The sequence below is a fragment of the Xiphophorus maculatus genome, chromosome 12 (assembly GCF_002775205.1).
Source record: "Xiphophorus maculatus strain JP 163 A chromosome 12, X_maculatus-5.0-male, whole genome shotgun sequence".
In the NCBI taxonomy this organism is placed as follows: Eukaryota; Metazoa; Chordata; class Actinopteri; order Cyprinodontiformes; family Poeciliidae; genus Xiphophorus; species Xiphophorus maculatus.
Genome location: NC_036454.1, coordinates 5,860,581 through 5,877,474, shown reverse-complemented (window position 1 = coordinate 5,877,474; position 16,894 = coordinate 5,860,581). Strand labels below are relative to the sequence as shown.

At 37.6% G+C, this 16,894-nt stretch overlaps 1 protein-coding gene across 1 annotated transcript; it reads right to left on the bottom strand.

The window, feature by feature from the left end:
* Positions 1-1,684: 1,684 nt before the first annotated feature.
* Positions 1,685-10,215, bottom strand: LOC102237619 (calcium-binding mitochondrial carrier protein SCaMC-2-A). The gene is made up of 10 exons (XM_005803847.2): positions 9,949-10,215; positions 8,330-8,456; positions 8,154-8,241; positions 7,960-8,071; positions 5,694-5,852; positions 4,618-4,770; positions 4,417-4,524; positions 4,157-4,324; positions 3,927-4,077; positions 1,685-2,595 (listed from the first exon to the last, which is right to left on the bottom strand). The coding sequence occupies exons 1-10, from the start codon at positions 10,108-10,110 to the stop codon at positions 2,408-2,410; spliced, it is 1,416 nt and encodes a 471-aa protein (XP_005803904.1). The 5' UTR covers positions 10,111-10,215; the 3' UTR covers positions 1,685-2,407.
* Between the last annotated feature and the right edge of the window lie 6,679 nt (positions 10,216-16,894).

Below are 16,894 nucleotides of genomic sequence, written 5' to 3'. Positions count from 1 at the left end.
TGTAACATACTTATATTGTTTATAAATTAGATAGGAACGAGGCAAGAGCTAGTTATAAGCTTGTGGTTTGTCAATTGTGGTCATAGCAACTCCATAGCAACTAACAAAAAGCTACAGACACCTACCAATATGGCTGTCAGCTGCAAAACTCCCAGAAGTGTGATGTAAAGTGAGAACTTTGCATTGATCCAACGAGCACCAGCAACGTAATATCTGATTAGCTAAAGAAGAATTAAGATTTTGGAGTGATCTAGTTAAAGTAAAGACTTGAATCAAATTAAAATGCAGTGGGATGACATAAAACAGTCTGATAGCGATTATAAAAACCTCCAATATGGTTGGATGAAAACAATTCAGTAAAAAAGCCACAGTTTTATTTTAAGGTAAACTACGAGATGATTGATACATCTACCATCTAGCATGAAACAAAACAAAAATTCTTTAAAAAATTTAGACTCAACTGGACCTTTTTAGAAGTGTTGGCGTGAGTTAGTTGTTTTTTTCATAATGAATCATCTCTAATCTGCTCACAGCTCATCCAACAATCTGAAAGGATAAATTTAAAGGTCACAGCATTTTCAGTCGTTGGTCTACTCAAAGCACAGTGAGTCACTTTCTGACAGACTTCAGTGTGACTTTAATCTCTTTATTTCTTGAGACTCCCAGATGCTTCTGGGAAGCAGTCAGGCTAAAGTACAAGCAGTCCAGTCCTCAGAAAATTACTGTTTAACTTAAGCAGAAACATTTTATGCCTGACTGAGAAATTTACATAAATCTGATAAGACTGGAGTGAAATTGTGTTGAATATATAACCCAGTATTTTTTAAAGTGGGCATCACAATCCACAACTTTTTATTTAAATAAGAGTTACAGCATTAAACCAACTTTTTTAGTATGTAATGTTTAAATGTTCTGACATCCAAATTGCACAGGTGGGAAGTAAGATGTTACATTTGAAAAACTTTATGAATTATTACAAAAAATAAGTATTCTTAGAAGTAGTTACATGTCTTACTGCATCCTTTGTCCCATCACTTAAATTGTTACATTTCCTAGAAATCAATTTTCACTTTGACATTAAAGAGTTTTGGCAATTAAAAAAAAGAAAGAGATAATTTTTATTGATCATGACTGATTTGTAAAAGCAGTAAAAAGTTAAACTCCAAAGGACATAAATGCGTTTTTTTAGGCTGTTTTGGGTCACAACTATATTTACTTAATTTTTCTGAAAAAAATTACTTTTAGGATTATTTTTACTGCACTGTACTTTACTTTTTCTTGAGTGATCCTTACAAAATTGTAGGATTTCAGATACGAGTTTAGGTTTTTAACTTGGAGTTAAAAGATCTTGAAAAAACTAATTTTTTAAACCTTAAATGCGTAATTTATGACTCATGGCAAGTTTCCATTTATTGAAATCCTGGTAAGACCAGGATCCAAGGTTTTTTTTCCCAGTAGATTTATAACATTGGACAGAAAACTGCTTCAGTCTTGTGCAACACTGTTACGCTGGAGGTAAAAATGAATTTAAAACCAGTTATTTTTATTCCCCCCCCCAAAAACCCACCGCTTTCCCATCCTGGAAGAGTATTTCCCAACTTCTCAGTTTCTGTTTGTCATTTAGACAAAAAAGAAAAACTTCCAGCATGTTCTACATGCAAATAAATAAAACAAAACAGCAGACTTAATGTAATTATGCTTTTATTTGGATCAAAATGGTCCATTAAAACAATACTAAAACATCTTTATTCTGAAATTACTCTCATCCTGCATTGATAAGTCATTTATAGGCCCTTCTAACATTGATTAAAGTGCAAAATGCTTCATATTTTCCCCACAAAGCTCCTGCTTTTGAACAAACATGTGCTCATAATACATTTCCCTTAAACCTGAGGTGAACATTAGAGACAACACTCCTTCGAAAGGCACAGAACATGTGCCGACTTCCAGTTTTTAAATACAAAAATAAAACTTCACATGACTACAGTTAGTGTTTTGCGGATGTTAAGGCGATCATCCTACACCATGAATTATAATAGCACTATTGGCTTATTCCCTTCATCTAGAGAGAATAAATAAATACAGGAGGGGTGGAAATAAATAGCCACTCAACTAAATAGGACGAGGTTTGTGCAAAGATGTTCCCTCTTTAGGACGAAGAGGCAGAACTGATAACGGCTACAGAGCGTCTTAATGCTACAGTCAGTAGCTTACAGAGTGCTGGTTACACTGACACACAAAGACCCAAACATTTGGTCCTCGATTTTAACATTTAAAAACATAAATAGCAGCGGTCGTAATCCCAACATCCTGAGCTCACAGAGTCCATAATCTCCTCCCTCTTCCTCAGCCTGACGTCAGCTGACATTCACAGAATGAGACTCCCAACGCCGGGCGGCTCGGCGGCTCAGCGCGACGTCACCCCCAGCTGAGTCTTGAGGTGTTCGTAGACGACGTAGCTGATGCTGACGGCTGGGATGACCTTCAGGAAGTTGGGGGCCAGGCCTCTGTAGAGCCCGGCGGGGCCTTCATTCTGCAGGATCTGCCTGAAGACGCCCGTCATGGACACCTGCTGGTGGTTACCCTCCGTCACAGCTGCAAAAATTAAGATTAAAAAAATAGGTAAGAGTTTTCCTCAGTCACCTGAAGCACATGTGTAAAAACTGAAGGCCCAGGGGCCAAATCCGGCCCGCCACCGCTTTTTATTTGGACTTGAGTGAAGTTCTTCCAATCTAACAAAATTGCTGTCAAATGAAAAGTTTTCATTTGTGCCGTTTTCATTTTAGAGATATTAATAAAGAGGTTTCCAGAAATCATCATCAATATCTTGAAAGCAAAAGCAGCACAAACAAACCAGACAAAAATAGCTCAGCTGATCGACACCAAATTTGTTTTTGTAAATGTGACCACTTTAAATTTTATTAACATCTTTAAAAACGAAAGCGTCACAAGTGAAAAGTCTCTGCAAACATTTGACACCAATTTTGTTAGTTTGGAAGAAGAGAGGATCCGACTTCACTCAGGTTTTATGTGGCTCTAGACTTCAACGACAAAATATGTCAGGTTTTTTTTAATCCTGCGTTCATAGAAGTTCACTCAACTTGTCAAAACATCATACATTTGCAAATAATATCTAATCTGCTGCAAATATTTCTAAATTAGCGCTGCAAAATCTGTGAGGGATAAACTGGGAACATCGCTTCTTGTTTATTGTAGTTCCTGGCAAAAAGGAAGCATAAAATCTTTAATACATCTAATCTCAGATAAAATGTGCTTCACATTGACTGGTTAAAGTTCACTCCCTAGACTGATAAGGGTCTTAGTCTGATGGCAGGAGCATAAATAAAATCTAGAGCAGCAACTGTTATTTTAGTAATCCTTTTTATACATTAGAAATACAAGATGCAACAATTTAATACGTTTTTTTTTAAATAAAACATTTTATTGCCTAAAATCCAACTAGATCCATGATCATTTGTAGCAAAAGAAGCATCTGCAGCTAAAAAATATTTATAATGTTGACATGTTTATTATTTTATTAGTTAACCAATTTATAATTTGACAACAAAAGGTGCTTAATAGATTTTTTTATAGGATTTTAATTGGGTGAAACTAAAACTTTGTTACAGACAACATATTCTTTTATTTTAACCACAAAATGTTTATTTTTTGTACAGTTTTGGCCTAATTTCTGCTTTGATTGTGCTGTTCTTTTATCAAATTGCTTTTTTCTTGTTTGTTTATACAACTTAATGATTAATTTATACTTTTAATTATTTTTAGTCATTACAATTGCTTATTTTTTTGTGTTTATTTTTTGCCATTTGAGTACTAAGGATATAAGGAGCATTATAGATAAATTCTATGATTATTTCAGTAGTTTATTAATGGTCCTAACTGGGAGCCAGAGAGGAGCTGGGTCTCACCTTGTGCCTGCATGCGGGTTCGGACCAGCGCCAGAGGGTAGCTGGCCAGCTGACCGCAGGTGCTGGACACCGTGCCGCAGGCCAGCAGAACCAGAACGCCGGGGTCCGTGCTGTTGGCGCCGTACTGCTGTAGGTAGTTGTTCTTCAGTGTCTGAAACCACAAAACCCAGAAATTAAGACTTTGTAGCTCATCAGAACCGAAGTTTAAAGCTAGAAGAGTCCGTTCTCACCTCATACACGGCCAGATCGATGCCGGCGTACGGGATGATGCCCAGCATGTTCGGGATGTAACCCTTATAAAACGCCCCGAGACCTTCTTTCTTGAAAATCTGCTTGGCGCAGTCCGAGATCCCGGAATACTGGCCGGTTGTCCTCAGAGCAAGACGGGTTTTCAGAACCTGAAAAAAGAAAAAAGAGGACATGTTACTAAATGCAGACCTCTAAAGCCGATGGTTTTCCAGGTAGGAGATCTAAATAAAAGGATAATCACCTCCATGGGGTAGATGGTGCTCTGGGCAATTACTCCGGCTAAAGAACCTGCCACAAATCTCTCCAGGATGCTCAGAGTCTCCTTGTCGCTGCCGATAAGACGCTTAATCTGCAGAAACCCATTCAGAAAAAAGAAGCACATCAATGGAGGACGAACGTCGGAGATCAGACCGTAAATTTCTAAACTAGTCGCTTCTGTTACCTGCTCATAGGCCATGAACTTCAGGGCCGATTCAGGAGCGATTTTGATGACGTTCACCCCGTTCCCCCGCCACAGCGACCTGGTGCCGCCCTCCTTGATCATCTGCATGAGCCCGCTCATGATGCACATGTTGTTGGTTCGAGATCCGTAAACCTGAGAAGGAAAAAAACACCCAGCAGGTAAGTAAACGAGTTAAAAACTTTATTTTAATGTAGGTTAAGTCACAAATAAAATTTAAAATCATTATGAACTAAGTTTAAGACCTCTATTAATCAATGTTGTCATTTCAGTTCCTCCCCCCTATCTATTATTTGATAGGCTTAGCGTTTCAATATGGGCGCTCCTCGCATCCACAGTAATAAGATGTGGGGGAAACATGTTTATTTTACATACAAAACGCAGCTAAAAATCAATGTTACATATGGCACCAGTGACTAACTGAAAAAATACAAGTGTTTACTTACTGAAAGTAAAATTTAAAATTATCTTTATCAATTGGAGACGATGTTTATGAGTGTTGTCATGTTGAATGCGGTTATCTCAGGGTAAACAGAGTTCTAGTTCCAACTTCCAAATTTATTAGACCATAATTTTTTTAAAAAGCATTCGAGACATTTTAATAAAACTTCAGATTCATCAATTTAAGACTTGACGACGTGGACACTGTGGCTTTTTGGGGTGAAATGAGAACATAGACATCTGGGACGCAGAAAACTAAATCCAAGTAGGTCAGGTTGGTTTAACTGCAACTGATACGTTTCTAATCAATGAAAAGGTCAAAGTCAACTTTCATTCTGATGTAAACTGGAGCTGCTGGCACATCATGACTTGGCACAGGGCACCCATAATCTCACTGATGACAAGAAAATTTCAAAGTCAAGGGTGTGACGCTTGTTCCTGAGCCCCGACTGGCTGGCGGTACATGGAGAATCGGTCCATGAACTCTGGCTGTCCAGCTCTTACACACCAACTGTTAAAATTTAACTTGTTTATGGCGCAACCCAATGTTAAGCAACAGGGGAGTCGTCACTGTTCTGATTTTGACACCCAGATTTTTTTAAAGTTTGTCCTCTTACCTGCATCATGACTTTGAGACGGTCCAGCGGGGCGGTGCAGGTTCTGGAAACGGCTCCGGCTCCTCCACCTGCGACCAGGTGCCTCCACCACATCCCAGTCTGCTTCTCCTCCATGGTGAACTCGTCAGGCACCATCAGGTTCTCACCCACATCAAATATCTGCCAACAAAACAGTTCAACTTTTAGAAAACTACCACCCAAAACAGAAAATGTTATACTTGAATTTGAATAGTTCGATTTACAAAATGACACAAATCTTATAAAAATTAATTAGGATGTTTCTGGATTTCTGATCTGCTGATTCAGAACAATTGTTAACTTGAGGATTATAGCAAAGAGTTTTGATATTTTTGGGGACTAAAATTGCTCCAGTTTCAGTTGATGTGGTTCACTTTCAATCTACACTGTATCAAACAAACCAAACAATTTGAGAAACCTGTTCTCCTCCTCTCCTGTGGGGGCGCTGCACCGAAAACCAGTGAATGAAAACACAAAAACCTCCGAAGAGACATGAGCGCAATTTCCTTCTTCACGAAATTTAAAACAAAAATAGAGTAGCTTCAAATTTTAGTAGCTGTTTGTCGTTCATAAAGACCCAGAGCCATTTCTCCCGCTAGTATCATGCGTTTGTTTTTGGGTGCATTTACCCAGAATTCCCTGAACTGTAGTTCTTTTCCTGCTTTTGAAGAGTCTTCCATACCGCTTGGCGTTCACATCTCCTTTCGAACTGCACCAGAGTTCACTTCAACCAAACTGAGATCACATTTTTGGTTTGATTGTGCATTCACACATCCACAAACAAACCGAACTTTCTATGAAAATTAACTAGAGTTTAATTAAATCGGATTAACTCAAACTCAAATCACCTAATTTATGCATCAAAGTATGTGAGTATGTGAGTTTTGTTAAAGTCAAAACTTGAATCCAACTTGGTAGATGCTTTTCTAGTCCATACCAAAGCCAAATTATCGCAGATTTGTTGGTGCAAGCTAAAAGACGAAGACATCCAAACTGCAAAACTCAACGCAACATTCCTTCAATCGTCTTCGCTTTGACCCCTGAGGCTTTTCTCATTAGTGACAAAGCTCTTCTGTGAAGGGAAAATATGAGTCACCAGGCAGGTTGTCTTTTCATAGTAAGGGTCAAGCCAAGTCACCGTCACGGATCACACGAGTCGGGATTTAAAATGATTATTGGGGATTATTACCAAGGGCTTTGACGCAGATTTTTAATTTGGGCTCCTTGAACAAAGGCGGAGGCGATGCTGCTTTAAAATGATCAGATTCAGGAACCGACTGCTTCCGGTTTTTAATCAATTCCAATCCTTTTTACCGAGAATCTGAACTGTAAGCACAGCATGTGGACAGTAATCAGAGAGAAAAAAAGAACAAAGATGAGGTGAGAATTTGATTAATTTTGTAAACAAACTGACTGGATTTACTGTCCCGGTCAAACCCTCCAGCAGCTGAGATTTCGTCAGTAATTCACAATGTTCTTGGCGCTCAGTGAGGGGCGACCGACTCTATTCTCGTCTCTGTCATGAGTACAGGCTGCAGGGCTGCACATCGAGATCCAAAATAACCTGCAGGTCTGCACTGGTTCTGACTGACTGCTGCCCTCGTTTACATAACAGCTCAGCAAGTTGGAAAACCTTTCCAACATAATCCCCACCGGAATGAGCCTCATTTCTTTTCACAGGCCTAATAGAGCTTAATGGATGACGCACGACCTGTGCAGACTGATCTCCGAGAAAACTAGGAAATTGACGAGGTGCAACACCCTGATTGCTTAGATTAGCGTGATAGCAGCCATATTGATAAGTCTTATCAGCGAAAATGGGTTATCTCAATATTTACGTAATGCAGGAAGAGTTTGTCTGAATTTAATTTGTAAAAGTAACATTTGACCTCCTTTCCAGATTTGGGTAGAAACCAGTTACATTTACCCGAGTAGCTTTTTACTTTATATTTATAATTCCTAATTGAACTTTCTAAACTTCAACTTTATATTTTGTAATTTTCAAACATCAAGTGACTAATAATTTGATCAGTTACTCAATATTGAGTTGCCTTTTCACCAAATACTTTTTTACTCTTCAGTACTTTCTTGGCAGCGACTTTTTACTTTTACCCAAGTAAAAATATGTAACCAAATAATTTGTTGGTCTCTACCCACTCCTGAAAGAATGAGGCCTGTCTTGTTTAATTTCCCTTTGGGTTCAATAAAGTTTTCTTGAATTGAGTTAAAGTCAGAATGAGGTACTAACCGTGGAGTGTTTCCAGTAAAGGATGATCTCAGGAATGTTGTCAATTTTCTCCACCATTGGGTATTTACTCCAGTCTTTGCTGCCAATCGTTATCATCCCATTCTTATCCATACTGAAAAAAAAGAAAGAAGAGAAATTAGTATGATAATTAAACCAAGCATCAACAGGAGCGTAGTTTTTTTTCTTTAAATTACCTCTTCAAGACAGTCTCTGCATGCTGCAGGGAAATATGGACGCCAAGGTCACGAAGCGACTGCATCAACTCTTTGGCGTCGATGTGGCCTAGAAAGACAGAAACGGATCAGAATCTGCTTAGTCAGAGTGAAACAAAAGGCAAAAGCCACAAACATGAGAAAAAGCGGCTGCATACCGGCGTTCTTCCTGTCGAGACTCTTCACCACCAGCTTCATGTCTTTCTCGTAGTCCTGCAGGTAGTGAACGAACTCCTCAAAGTCCAGCTGCCCATCTGCATCTTTTTCTTCACTTTTTAGAGTTTTCTGCAATGAAATTAGTGATCATTTGCCTTTTTTCCCCCCAAAACTAAATGCAGACATTAATTTCTCTGAAGGAAACACCATCTTGCAGAATCATTCAGTCACCTGGTAGTAAAACAAATTAAACCGCTTATAAATAAAGAGCTGCCAGTTCGAAATGTACAGCATGTGGGACCACCAATAAGTCACGACACCGGAGATTTAAAGGAGTCCCCCCTTCACCGTGAAGGTATCACTGCACCCCAACCACTAATATCTATCTTTAACATCCCAATCAGGCTGACCCGCCAACTGTTTTAATCCCGTCTGGCTTCAGACCTGCTGAGCTATAACAGGGACAGAGAAACTGGCTGTACTCCAGGCTGGATAGGACAGACAGATACTTGACCTGCAGACCAGAGTGCAGGCATATGACTGTAACGATACCCTGCAGAGACATTTCAGCCCAGCCATGCAGCTCACTCAAAAGCACAAGGGCATAAATCTGACTTGGAATTGATTTTAGAAATTTAAACAATGGGAGTTTTGTTCTGCAGGATGTTAAGGTTTATTATGGTCTTTATAATCTTCCAATAAGGACTTGAGTCAGGACCATAAAAACTGATTTCAGCTGTACAAACCTCACTCTGAAATGGTTTAATTTTATAACTAAATATCTGGGATAATGAGGCATTTTCAGTCTAATAAAGTTATCTTCAATTTTACAAGTGTTGCTGTGCATCTAAAACTGATTTTTATACTGAAGCACTGTAAAATAGTCAGCTAATGGTGACTCAACAAGGCCCTAAAATGGCTTAGAAGCTCATTTTAAACATTACATTAAAAAGAAGAAAATAATTTCTGAATAAATAAAGTCTGAAAAAAGAAAGTGCATTGCATCAATACCACCTGTTGCAGGGCACATTGGTTTCTTTTGTTCGTTTTTTTAATAATATATCCATTTTGCATTGGCAATAATCATAGCGTCATCAATGCTGCCTAAATTTTGCCGTTATATCATGAGCTGTTTGCACAAACTAGTAATATTTGCGATGAAAAATGATTGTATGGACGAGCAGAGCTGCGTTGGAGTCAATTCCAGTGTTTTCCGGCACCATTTTGGGCTGAAAAAAGGCGGAAAGCCCGACCCAATTAGTCCTGCGTGCTGACCGCATGAATTCCCTTTAAAGGAAGAATTTCCCGGAGAATTGAAACGACTCGTTCAGAAATTATTCACTATCGAAAGAGAAACAATATTGATATACAGTTTTAATACGGAAGTACAAACTGATTTAGATTAATTATAACTACCGAATAGGCTTAAAAGAAGTCTAAACTTAATTTTTTTTAAACCGGTCTTTTCTACTGTGCGGCCTACACTTCCGCCCGCCGAAAAACTACTAACAATGAAGTAGAATATTTCTAAATAAATATATATAAAGTTTAAATGATTTAAAATTTGTTTCCATATAGTTTCAGTTGATGATAATAAGAATAGTGAATTAATCTGTCCTACCTTTCTCCACTTTTGGTAGGTAGAGAACTCCTGGGAGGGCAGGAACACGCTGAGTTTGTTGAACAGCGACTTCAGCTCCGACGGTAGTCCGTTAGATTCAAAATATTCCACTTCCACTGGGTCCGAGTTGGACACGGGAACGTAAAGGCACAGACCCAGCATAACTCAGCTTCGATAAATTTAAAATAAACTAGAATAAATAAATAAATAGTTCTCTGCGGTGTCCTCCTACGCGGGCCGACACTGAATGCCGGTCACATACGCAACCGGCTTCTAAAGAATGTCACGAGGCTCCGCCTCTTCCAGGAATAGTTTCACGTAATTGGCTCATCACACCCCCGGGAATACGTCACTTTACTACTAACCAATCATTGAAGTCCTCCATTGATGGAAGGGGGGCAGAGTCATATGACGGAGGAATGAACTCAAGCGCTCTCGAGTGTACTATGTGGAATCTATCGACCAATCATGTCACAGCTTTCGTCCAGCACGTGAAGAACTGACCAATCAATTATGTATATGTCGTTTAAAAGGTGATCGTCGAGGCTGCTTCCCGCGAAGTGTTTTATCAAGCTCTTCTTACACATAAAATAAATATGGATAGAAATATGGACGACGCATCCTGCCAAAAAACGAAATAAATATATAAATAAATTAATATCTTGATAAAGTTATTAAAGTGCCAAATATTGTATACAAAAAATAAGAACTATCCTAATGAATTAAATTATACAAATGAATGCTAATACCAATGTTAAATCATTTGTAATTTAATATTAGCAGCATTATTTAATTTTCCATTTCATTTCTAATCTTATTGTTTTAACAATTAGTTTCCTTTTATTTTCCTTCCTTACCTTATTTTTTCATTATTTATATATTACTTCTAAAATTAAACAATGTAAAAGAATTATTTTCTTAGGTTTTGTGAAATTATTTTGCAAAACATAAAAATAACACATAAGGGAAAAAAAACCTACAATAAAATCAGTATTATAAAACCACAGTATGCTACCTGAAAGTTCACAAAGAAATCTTTTTTCTATTTCTGCTTTTTAACATTTTTATATACATTAGAATAAGAACTAAACTATGTCTTTTAAAGTTCTGGTTCTACCTAAGAACCTTTACTGAGGGACCAAACAAACAAAGAACAATACAAGCACTGTAAAAATTAGTGTTTACTATAGACTCAGGCTTTGAGTCTCCTGACCTTGGTTTGCAGTCTTCCCTGATTCCTGCTTCAGGGAATAAACAATAAATCAAAAAACTTTGTGACATCACAGCAAACCAGTACCCTCTGAGAAATGTTGGTTCTGTGAGGTGTTGTATTTGTTGCTGTTTGTGTTTTGCCCTGATACCAGCATTCGCAGCCCGTGAAGGCTGTTGGACATAAACTACGTCATGAAAAACAAGCGCCAAAAGCAAAAAATTAAAAGGTGCCAAGAGGTCAGCTGAACATGTATCAGGTTGTGGTTAAATATCTTCATGATGTCTCATGATGCCCACTTTCCCCTATTTTCTTCATTTGGTTTTCCTTTAAAAAGGTGAAAGGTGATTTTCTGAGTAAAATTCCTATCTACCCATTGGTATTTACACCTTCCCTTCAAGGCACACTTCAGTCCATTTCTGAGAATTACCTTCAGGTTTATCACCATTATTCAAACATTGCAAAACTCCACCCACATTTCTTCAAATTCTCCCCAAAACAGCCGGACTTTCTTGTAATCTTTTAAAGATACAATCCATTTATGGAGCAATAAATGCTGCACATCAATCACATGATACAATCTGTTGGGTTTCCTTTGATAGAAAGTTTTTTAAAATACTTTGAATAATTAATTGCGTTTACTCTGCTGTTTATTAACTTGGATCAACTGGAATTGAAATGATTGCTTTGTTTGGGTTTTTTTCAAAGTATCTTGAGATTACGTTTGTTGTGAATTGGCGCTAGATAAATAAAACTGAATAGAATTCATTACATTATTTTTTACTAAGAAATGTTCTCTGGTAATAAAAAAAAAACTTCCCATGGGCAAGAACTTTTTAAAAGAGGGAGGCACACAACCACCGACTGCGTCAGTTGCATTGTACCTAAATTTTACCATTTACCATTGCCTTCAATATATAGTTCTCATGTAACGTCACACTTCAGGGAACTTTGTAGATGACAGCCGTCTTGGTATTCGTAGCTGTCATGACAGTTGTTATGGAGTTGCTATGACAACAATGGAAAAAAACAGGCCACAAGCTTAGAACTAGCTCTCGCTTCGTTCCTATCTAACTTAGCAGTACAACTATTACTTAATTACAATTTTTGAGTACTCTACCCACCTCTGTGTAATACTAAGATAAATATCAGTGATATTTACTGTAGTACTTACTGCTGAACTAGCAAAATTAGCCTAGCTAATGTGGCTTTTGTCTGCTAGCTAAGACGGACATGTAACCTACTCTGCCAGCTACCAGAATCTTGTTATTCACGTGAAGAGTCTGTATGTTCTTTACAAATGCATTTAAACACAGATTGCCTCTATGGCTTTCAGGCCGTGAAGCTACTCCATTTTGTACTCACTCTTCTTGTTCATTAGGCTGTGAACTTTACTGTAGTATGTGATCGAAGGCAGCTTGTCCACATCATCTGACATATTTTCCTTCTCCATCTCAGCAGCCATTTTGTTCATGTATCGTTCTCTCACACACTGGTGAAGAGTTTCCACACGCTTTCTTTTTCTTGGGCTTGCCTACTAAGATGGCGCAGATCTTCCAACTCAGACTTGTGCTAACTATCTATTGGCTTGGGGGCTGGCAAAAACTGGGGCTTGCCTAGAACATCATTTATCCAAGAATCACCACTGTTTTCAACTGATTCTGATGCTTCTCACCAAAAGTTAGAATTTTCCGGATAGTTCAGCTGAAGGCACAAACAGTATGTGCTGTGACTTCTGTCTTGTTTGCGCAGAGGCTTTTCCTTTCATGGTCATGTTAGTTGAAGTTGGCTTTGATCCCAAAGACTTTGGGCTTCTCTGGCAAACAGCATAACAAGTTGAACAACAACTTCAATGTTAGACAGATATTTTAGCCTTCTGGTGCATACGTTATGTAATTATGTAAGCCTGAGTCAAAAAGATTTTCTTCCGTGTTGTATATAAGGGCAGAGTACAAGTGAATCAGTTAATCAAGTTTTTAGCATATTTCAGCAACAAGGCAGTTCAAAGTGCTTTACATAATAAAAATACAAAATTACAAAGTCATAGAAAACACAGTCAACATTTGAAACATTACCTTTTGCCAAATGCTGGCGTTACAAATCAAAATGATGGTAATGTTTTATTGATTATGGTCCAAAAGCAACTCTAAACAGGTGGGGTTTTATTCTGGATTTGAAGTAACTCAATGTTTTGGCTGTTTTGCAATTTTCCAGTAGTTTGTTCCAGATTTGTGGTGTGTAGAAGCTGAATACTGCTTCTCCATGTTTGGTTCTGGTTCTGTGGATGCAGAGCAGCACCAAAACACCTGAGATGTCTGGAAGGTTGATACAACAACAGCAGATCTTTAATGTGTTGCGCTGCAAAGCCATTCAGTGATTTAGAAACAACAGTATTTTAAAGTCTATCCTCTGAGCTACAGGGAGCCAGTGTAGGGACTGTAGAACTGGGTGATGTGCTGTGTCTTCCTTGTTTTAGTCAGAACACCAGCAGCAGCAGCATTCTGAATCTGATTGATTTTTTTTTTTTGGGTAGACCTGTGAAGACACTATGTCAGTAATCAATACGACTAAAGATAAACACATGGATGAGTTTCCCTAAATCTTACTGGTTCATCAGTCCTCTAATCTTGGAAATGTTCTTCAGGTGACAGAAGGCCAACTTTGTAACTGTCTTTATGTGGCTATGAATGTTCAGGTCAGAGTCTGTCACCACACCCAGATTTCAGGCCTGACCTCTAGTATCCAGCTATAATAACTGCAGATATGCGTTGACTTCAGGTGAATCCGATTGCAGATTTGAGAGTTCATCAAAACAGCAGTTAAAATGCAGCATGAAGACAAACATCTCCTCTTGCTTCTTTGCGTCAAACCTCACAAGGTAAAATGGGGATTGCAGCCCATCTGTTTGCGACAAACAGGAATCAGGCGCCCTTTAACCTGCAGAATCAGACAAACAAGTTGTATCTACTGGGGCCAAATCGGTGAAAGGTGAGGCGGCACAAAATTACAAAGTGTGTGTCCCCAAGTGTGTGACACTTTGGGGAAAAAACTGCTTTATGCCAGCGTAATGGACCTTTTGTGACTGCTGTTTGAATAAATACTAATCAGGAAATGTTCTTTGGGTTATATCTCAACACTTGTTGATCATCAGGAAATCCAGAATTCAGCTTTTCTGTCTGTTTTCACAGTTTGTGAGGCTGAATAAAACCTTCGTCTGATAATATATGCAAAATATCTTCCAGCAACCTCAGATGCAGCCAAAACAACTTCTTATTCCTGCAGGTGGCGGCTCATCTGACCTTGCCAGCTGTTATGTTTTAAAAAATAGTTTAGACTGAATGTTGGTCAAAACAAATTAAATGGATTATTCTATAAACTATCTTATTTAGATTTAATGTAGAAATCTTTGAAATGATTGTTGTAACTTTAAATATTGATTGAATCTGAACCTATTTGTCTTATACAATTAAATGATTACAGTTCTGTAAAACAGTATTTAACTCCTTATATGTTTCTTCTGTTTACCTGAGTGATCCTGAGTAAAAACAAAAAGCAGTAAAATGATAACCTAAAAACTCTAGTTTATTCAACTCTTGGAGGTTTGACAAAATTAATAATAAGTTAATACATTTTACTACTGTAAGTTTATCTTTCACAAACTCACACATTTAGGTTCAAAATCTAAAAGTGGCTAAATTTATTTGACTTAAATAGTAGAAGATTGTAGTCACAACTAAATGTGGCTCAAATGTTTTACAGTGCAGCTGCGGTACCACACTGAGGATGCTGGGAGAAATGGTAGTTTGAGCAGCTACTGCTGAGCCAGTTTCATCATTTCAGGGTTCTTTGACCAGATGAGGTCATCAGAGACATGTAATGCACCAAACTTCATGCCACCCTCCCTCCCTACAGTTGGCAATGTTGAGGCTTGTGAGCTCAGACTGTGACCTTTAAGTCGATAATCGTCTTCGTTTTGCAAGTACTTGGCTGTTAACATTTTTGACATGGCTGAGAAACATTTGGAAACCCAGTCAGCATGAGAGATTGTTCCCATTTTAGATCAATTTTTGCATATTTTAAGATAAAAATGATCTATTATCACAGATACATAAAATCTGATTGCATTGCTGGGTTTCACGTTGTTATTTTAAATTATACTGTGGAAATATTTGAGTTTGTGTGACAAAGTTTTCAGCAAACTAACGTAAAGATTATGCATCTATATGGTCACACTTACTTTATGTTATGACTATATGTCTGATTGATGTTTTTCCACCCTTTAACTGTTGAACATCTCAAAAAAACACTGTCTTATTTTGTTATTTATGCGCACAAAAAATGTAAATAAAATGATTTGATTTGATTCAAATTGAGGATTTTATCTCCAGTCCGGTTTTCTTTAGCTGAACGCTGCCCTCTGCTGATCTGTTCCTACATCATCTTTAAAGTTAGGAAACCTCCAAACAAAAACAACAAAAAACAGATGTGACAAAACTACAGTTTTACATAATACTCTAGAAATATCTATTTCTTTGTATTCTATCCAAGCAGCCATTTATTTTGATCAGGAGTTTTTTCTTTAGGCTCAAGCTGGTTTTCACACGCATTCACTCCTGATCATATTAGAGGGTTTTATTTTGGTTTCTTATCAATCACTCAGTCAAGAAAAAGGAAATTTCAGTGGATTAACGACTGTTCTGTTGAAACAGAGACATCTGAACAACAAACCAGATTTAAATGAGGTATTGCTGTCTGTAAACACCAAAAAATAAAAATAAAAAACACTGATTAAAAGGTAGAAAATGTGAATTAAGCTCCAACAAGGTGATTCCCAAAGAGCAGTTTGCTGAAAACTTGTCAGTAGATGATTATTTAAAATGTAAAAATTAATACCTGTTTTTCTGACATAAAATTATTTAAGATACTCCTTTCGTTTTTTCACTAAATGTCTCTGTGGTAGTAACTAGTTCTAAAAACAGCGTTCAACTCAGAGACCCATAGAACAACCACCATAAACGTTCACTAATACACAAGGACAATTTAGAAACAAATTAGCCCAACAGTCATGTTTTGTTGGCATTGGGGGCAAGCTGCGATAGCTGGAAAGATCCCACAATGCTTTGGGAAAGCATACAAAGTCCATTCAGAAAGACCTCAGGACCCTCTTGTTGTAATGCAATAGTGCTAAATAAATAAAAGAAAATCAAGAATTTTAGTGTTGTAGTCAAAGTACTCAACTGAATCTGATGATGATTTGGTGTCATGATAAGAAGGCGATTCATGCTCCAAACTTAATGACTACTTCCTACTTCTACTAGAGTAAAAATATATTAAAATAATACTACTCTTACTTGAACACAATTTTTGGCTACTATTCCCACTCCATGTAGAATATATACAAAAATAATGGATTTAATAAGCGTTTTTCTTAGTCTTGGGAATATCTGGCCGCACAGCGGCGCTGTTTCACTTACAATTCTACTTGCAGCATGTCTCGTCAAATTAGCAAAAATAAACCGGAAAAGAGGCCATTGATATTTAAGCAAAAAACAAAAAAGTTAACATTAAAAATATTTAAGCAAGTAAAACTCGGTTATAAAGTTTAAATGTTACTTATCTCAGATTCAGCAACACATACGGTGTTTTGGTGGTTGGTTGTGTTGAGAATAACCGAGCTATTTTAGCTTTTGAGCCTTTATTCTGAAAGATTCCAACCGGAAGTTAGATAGCACCCGC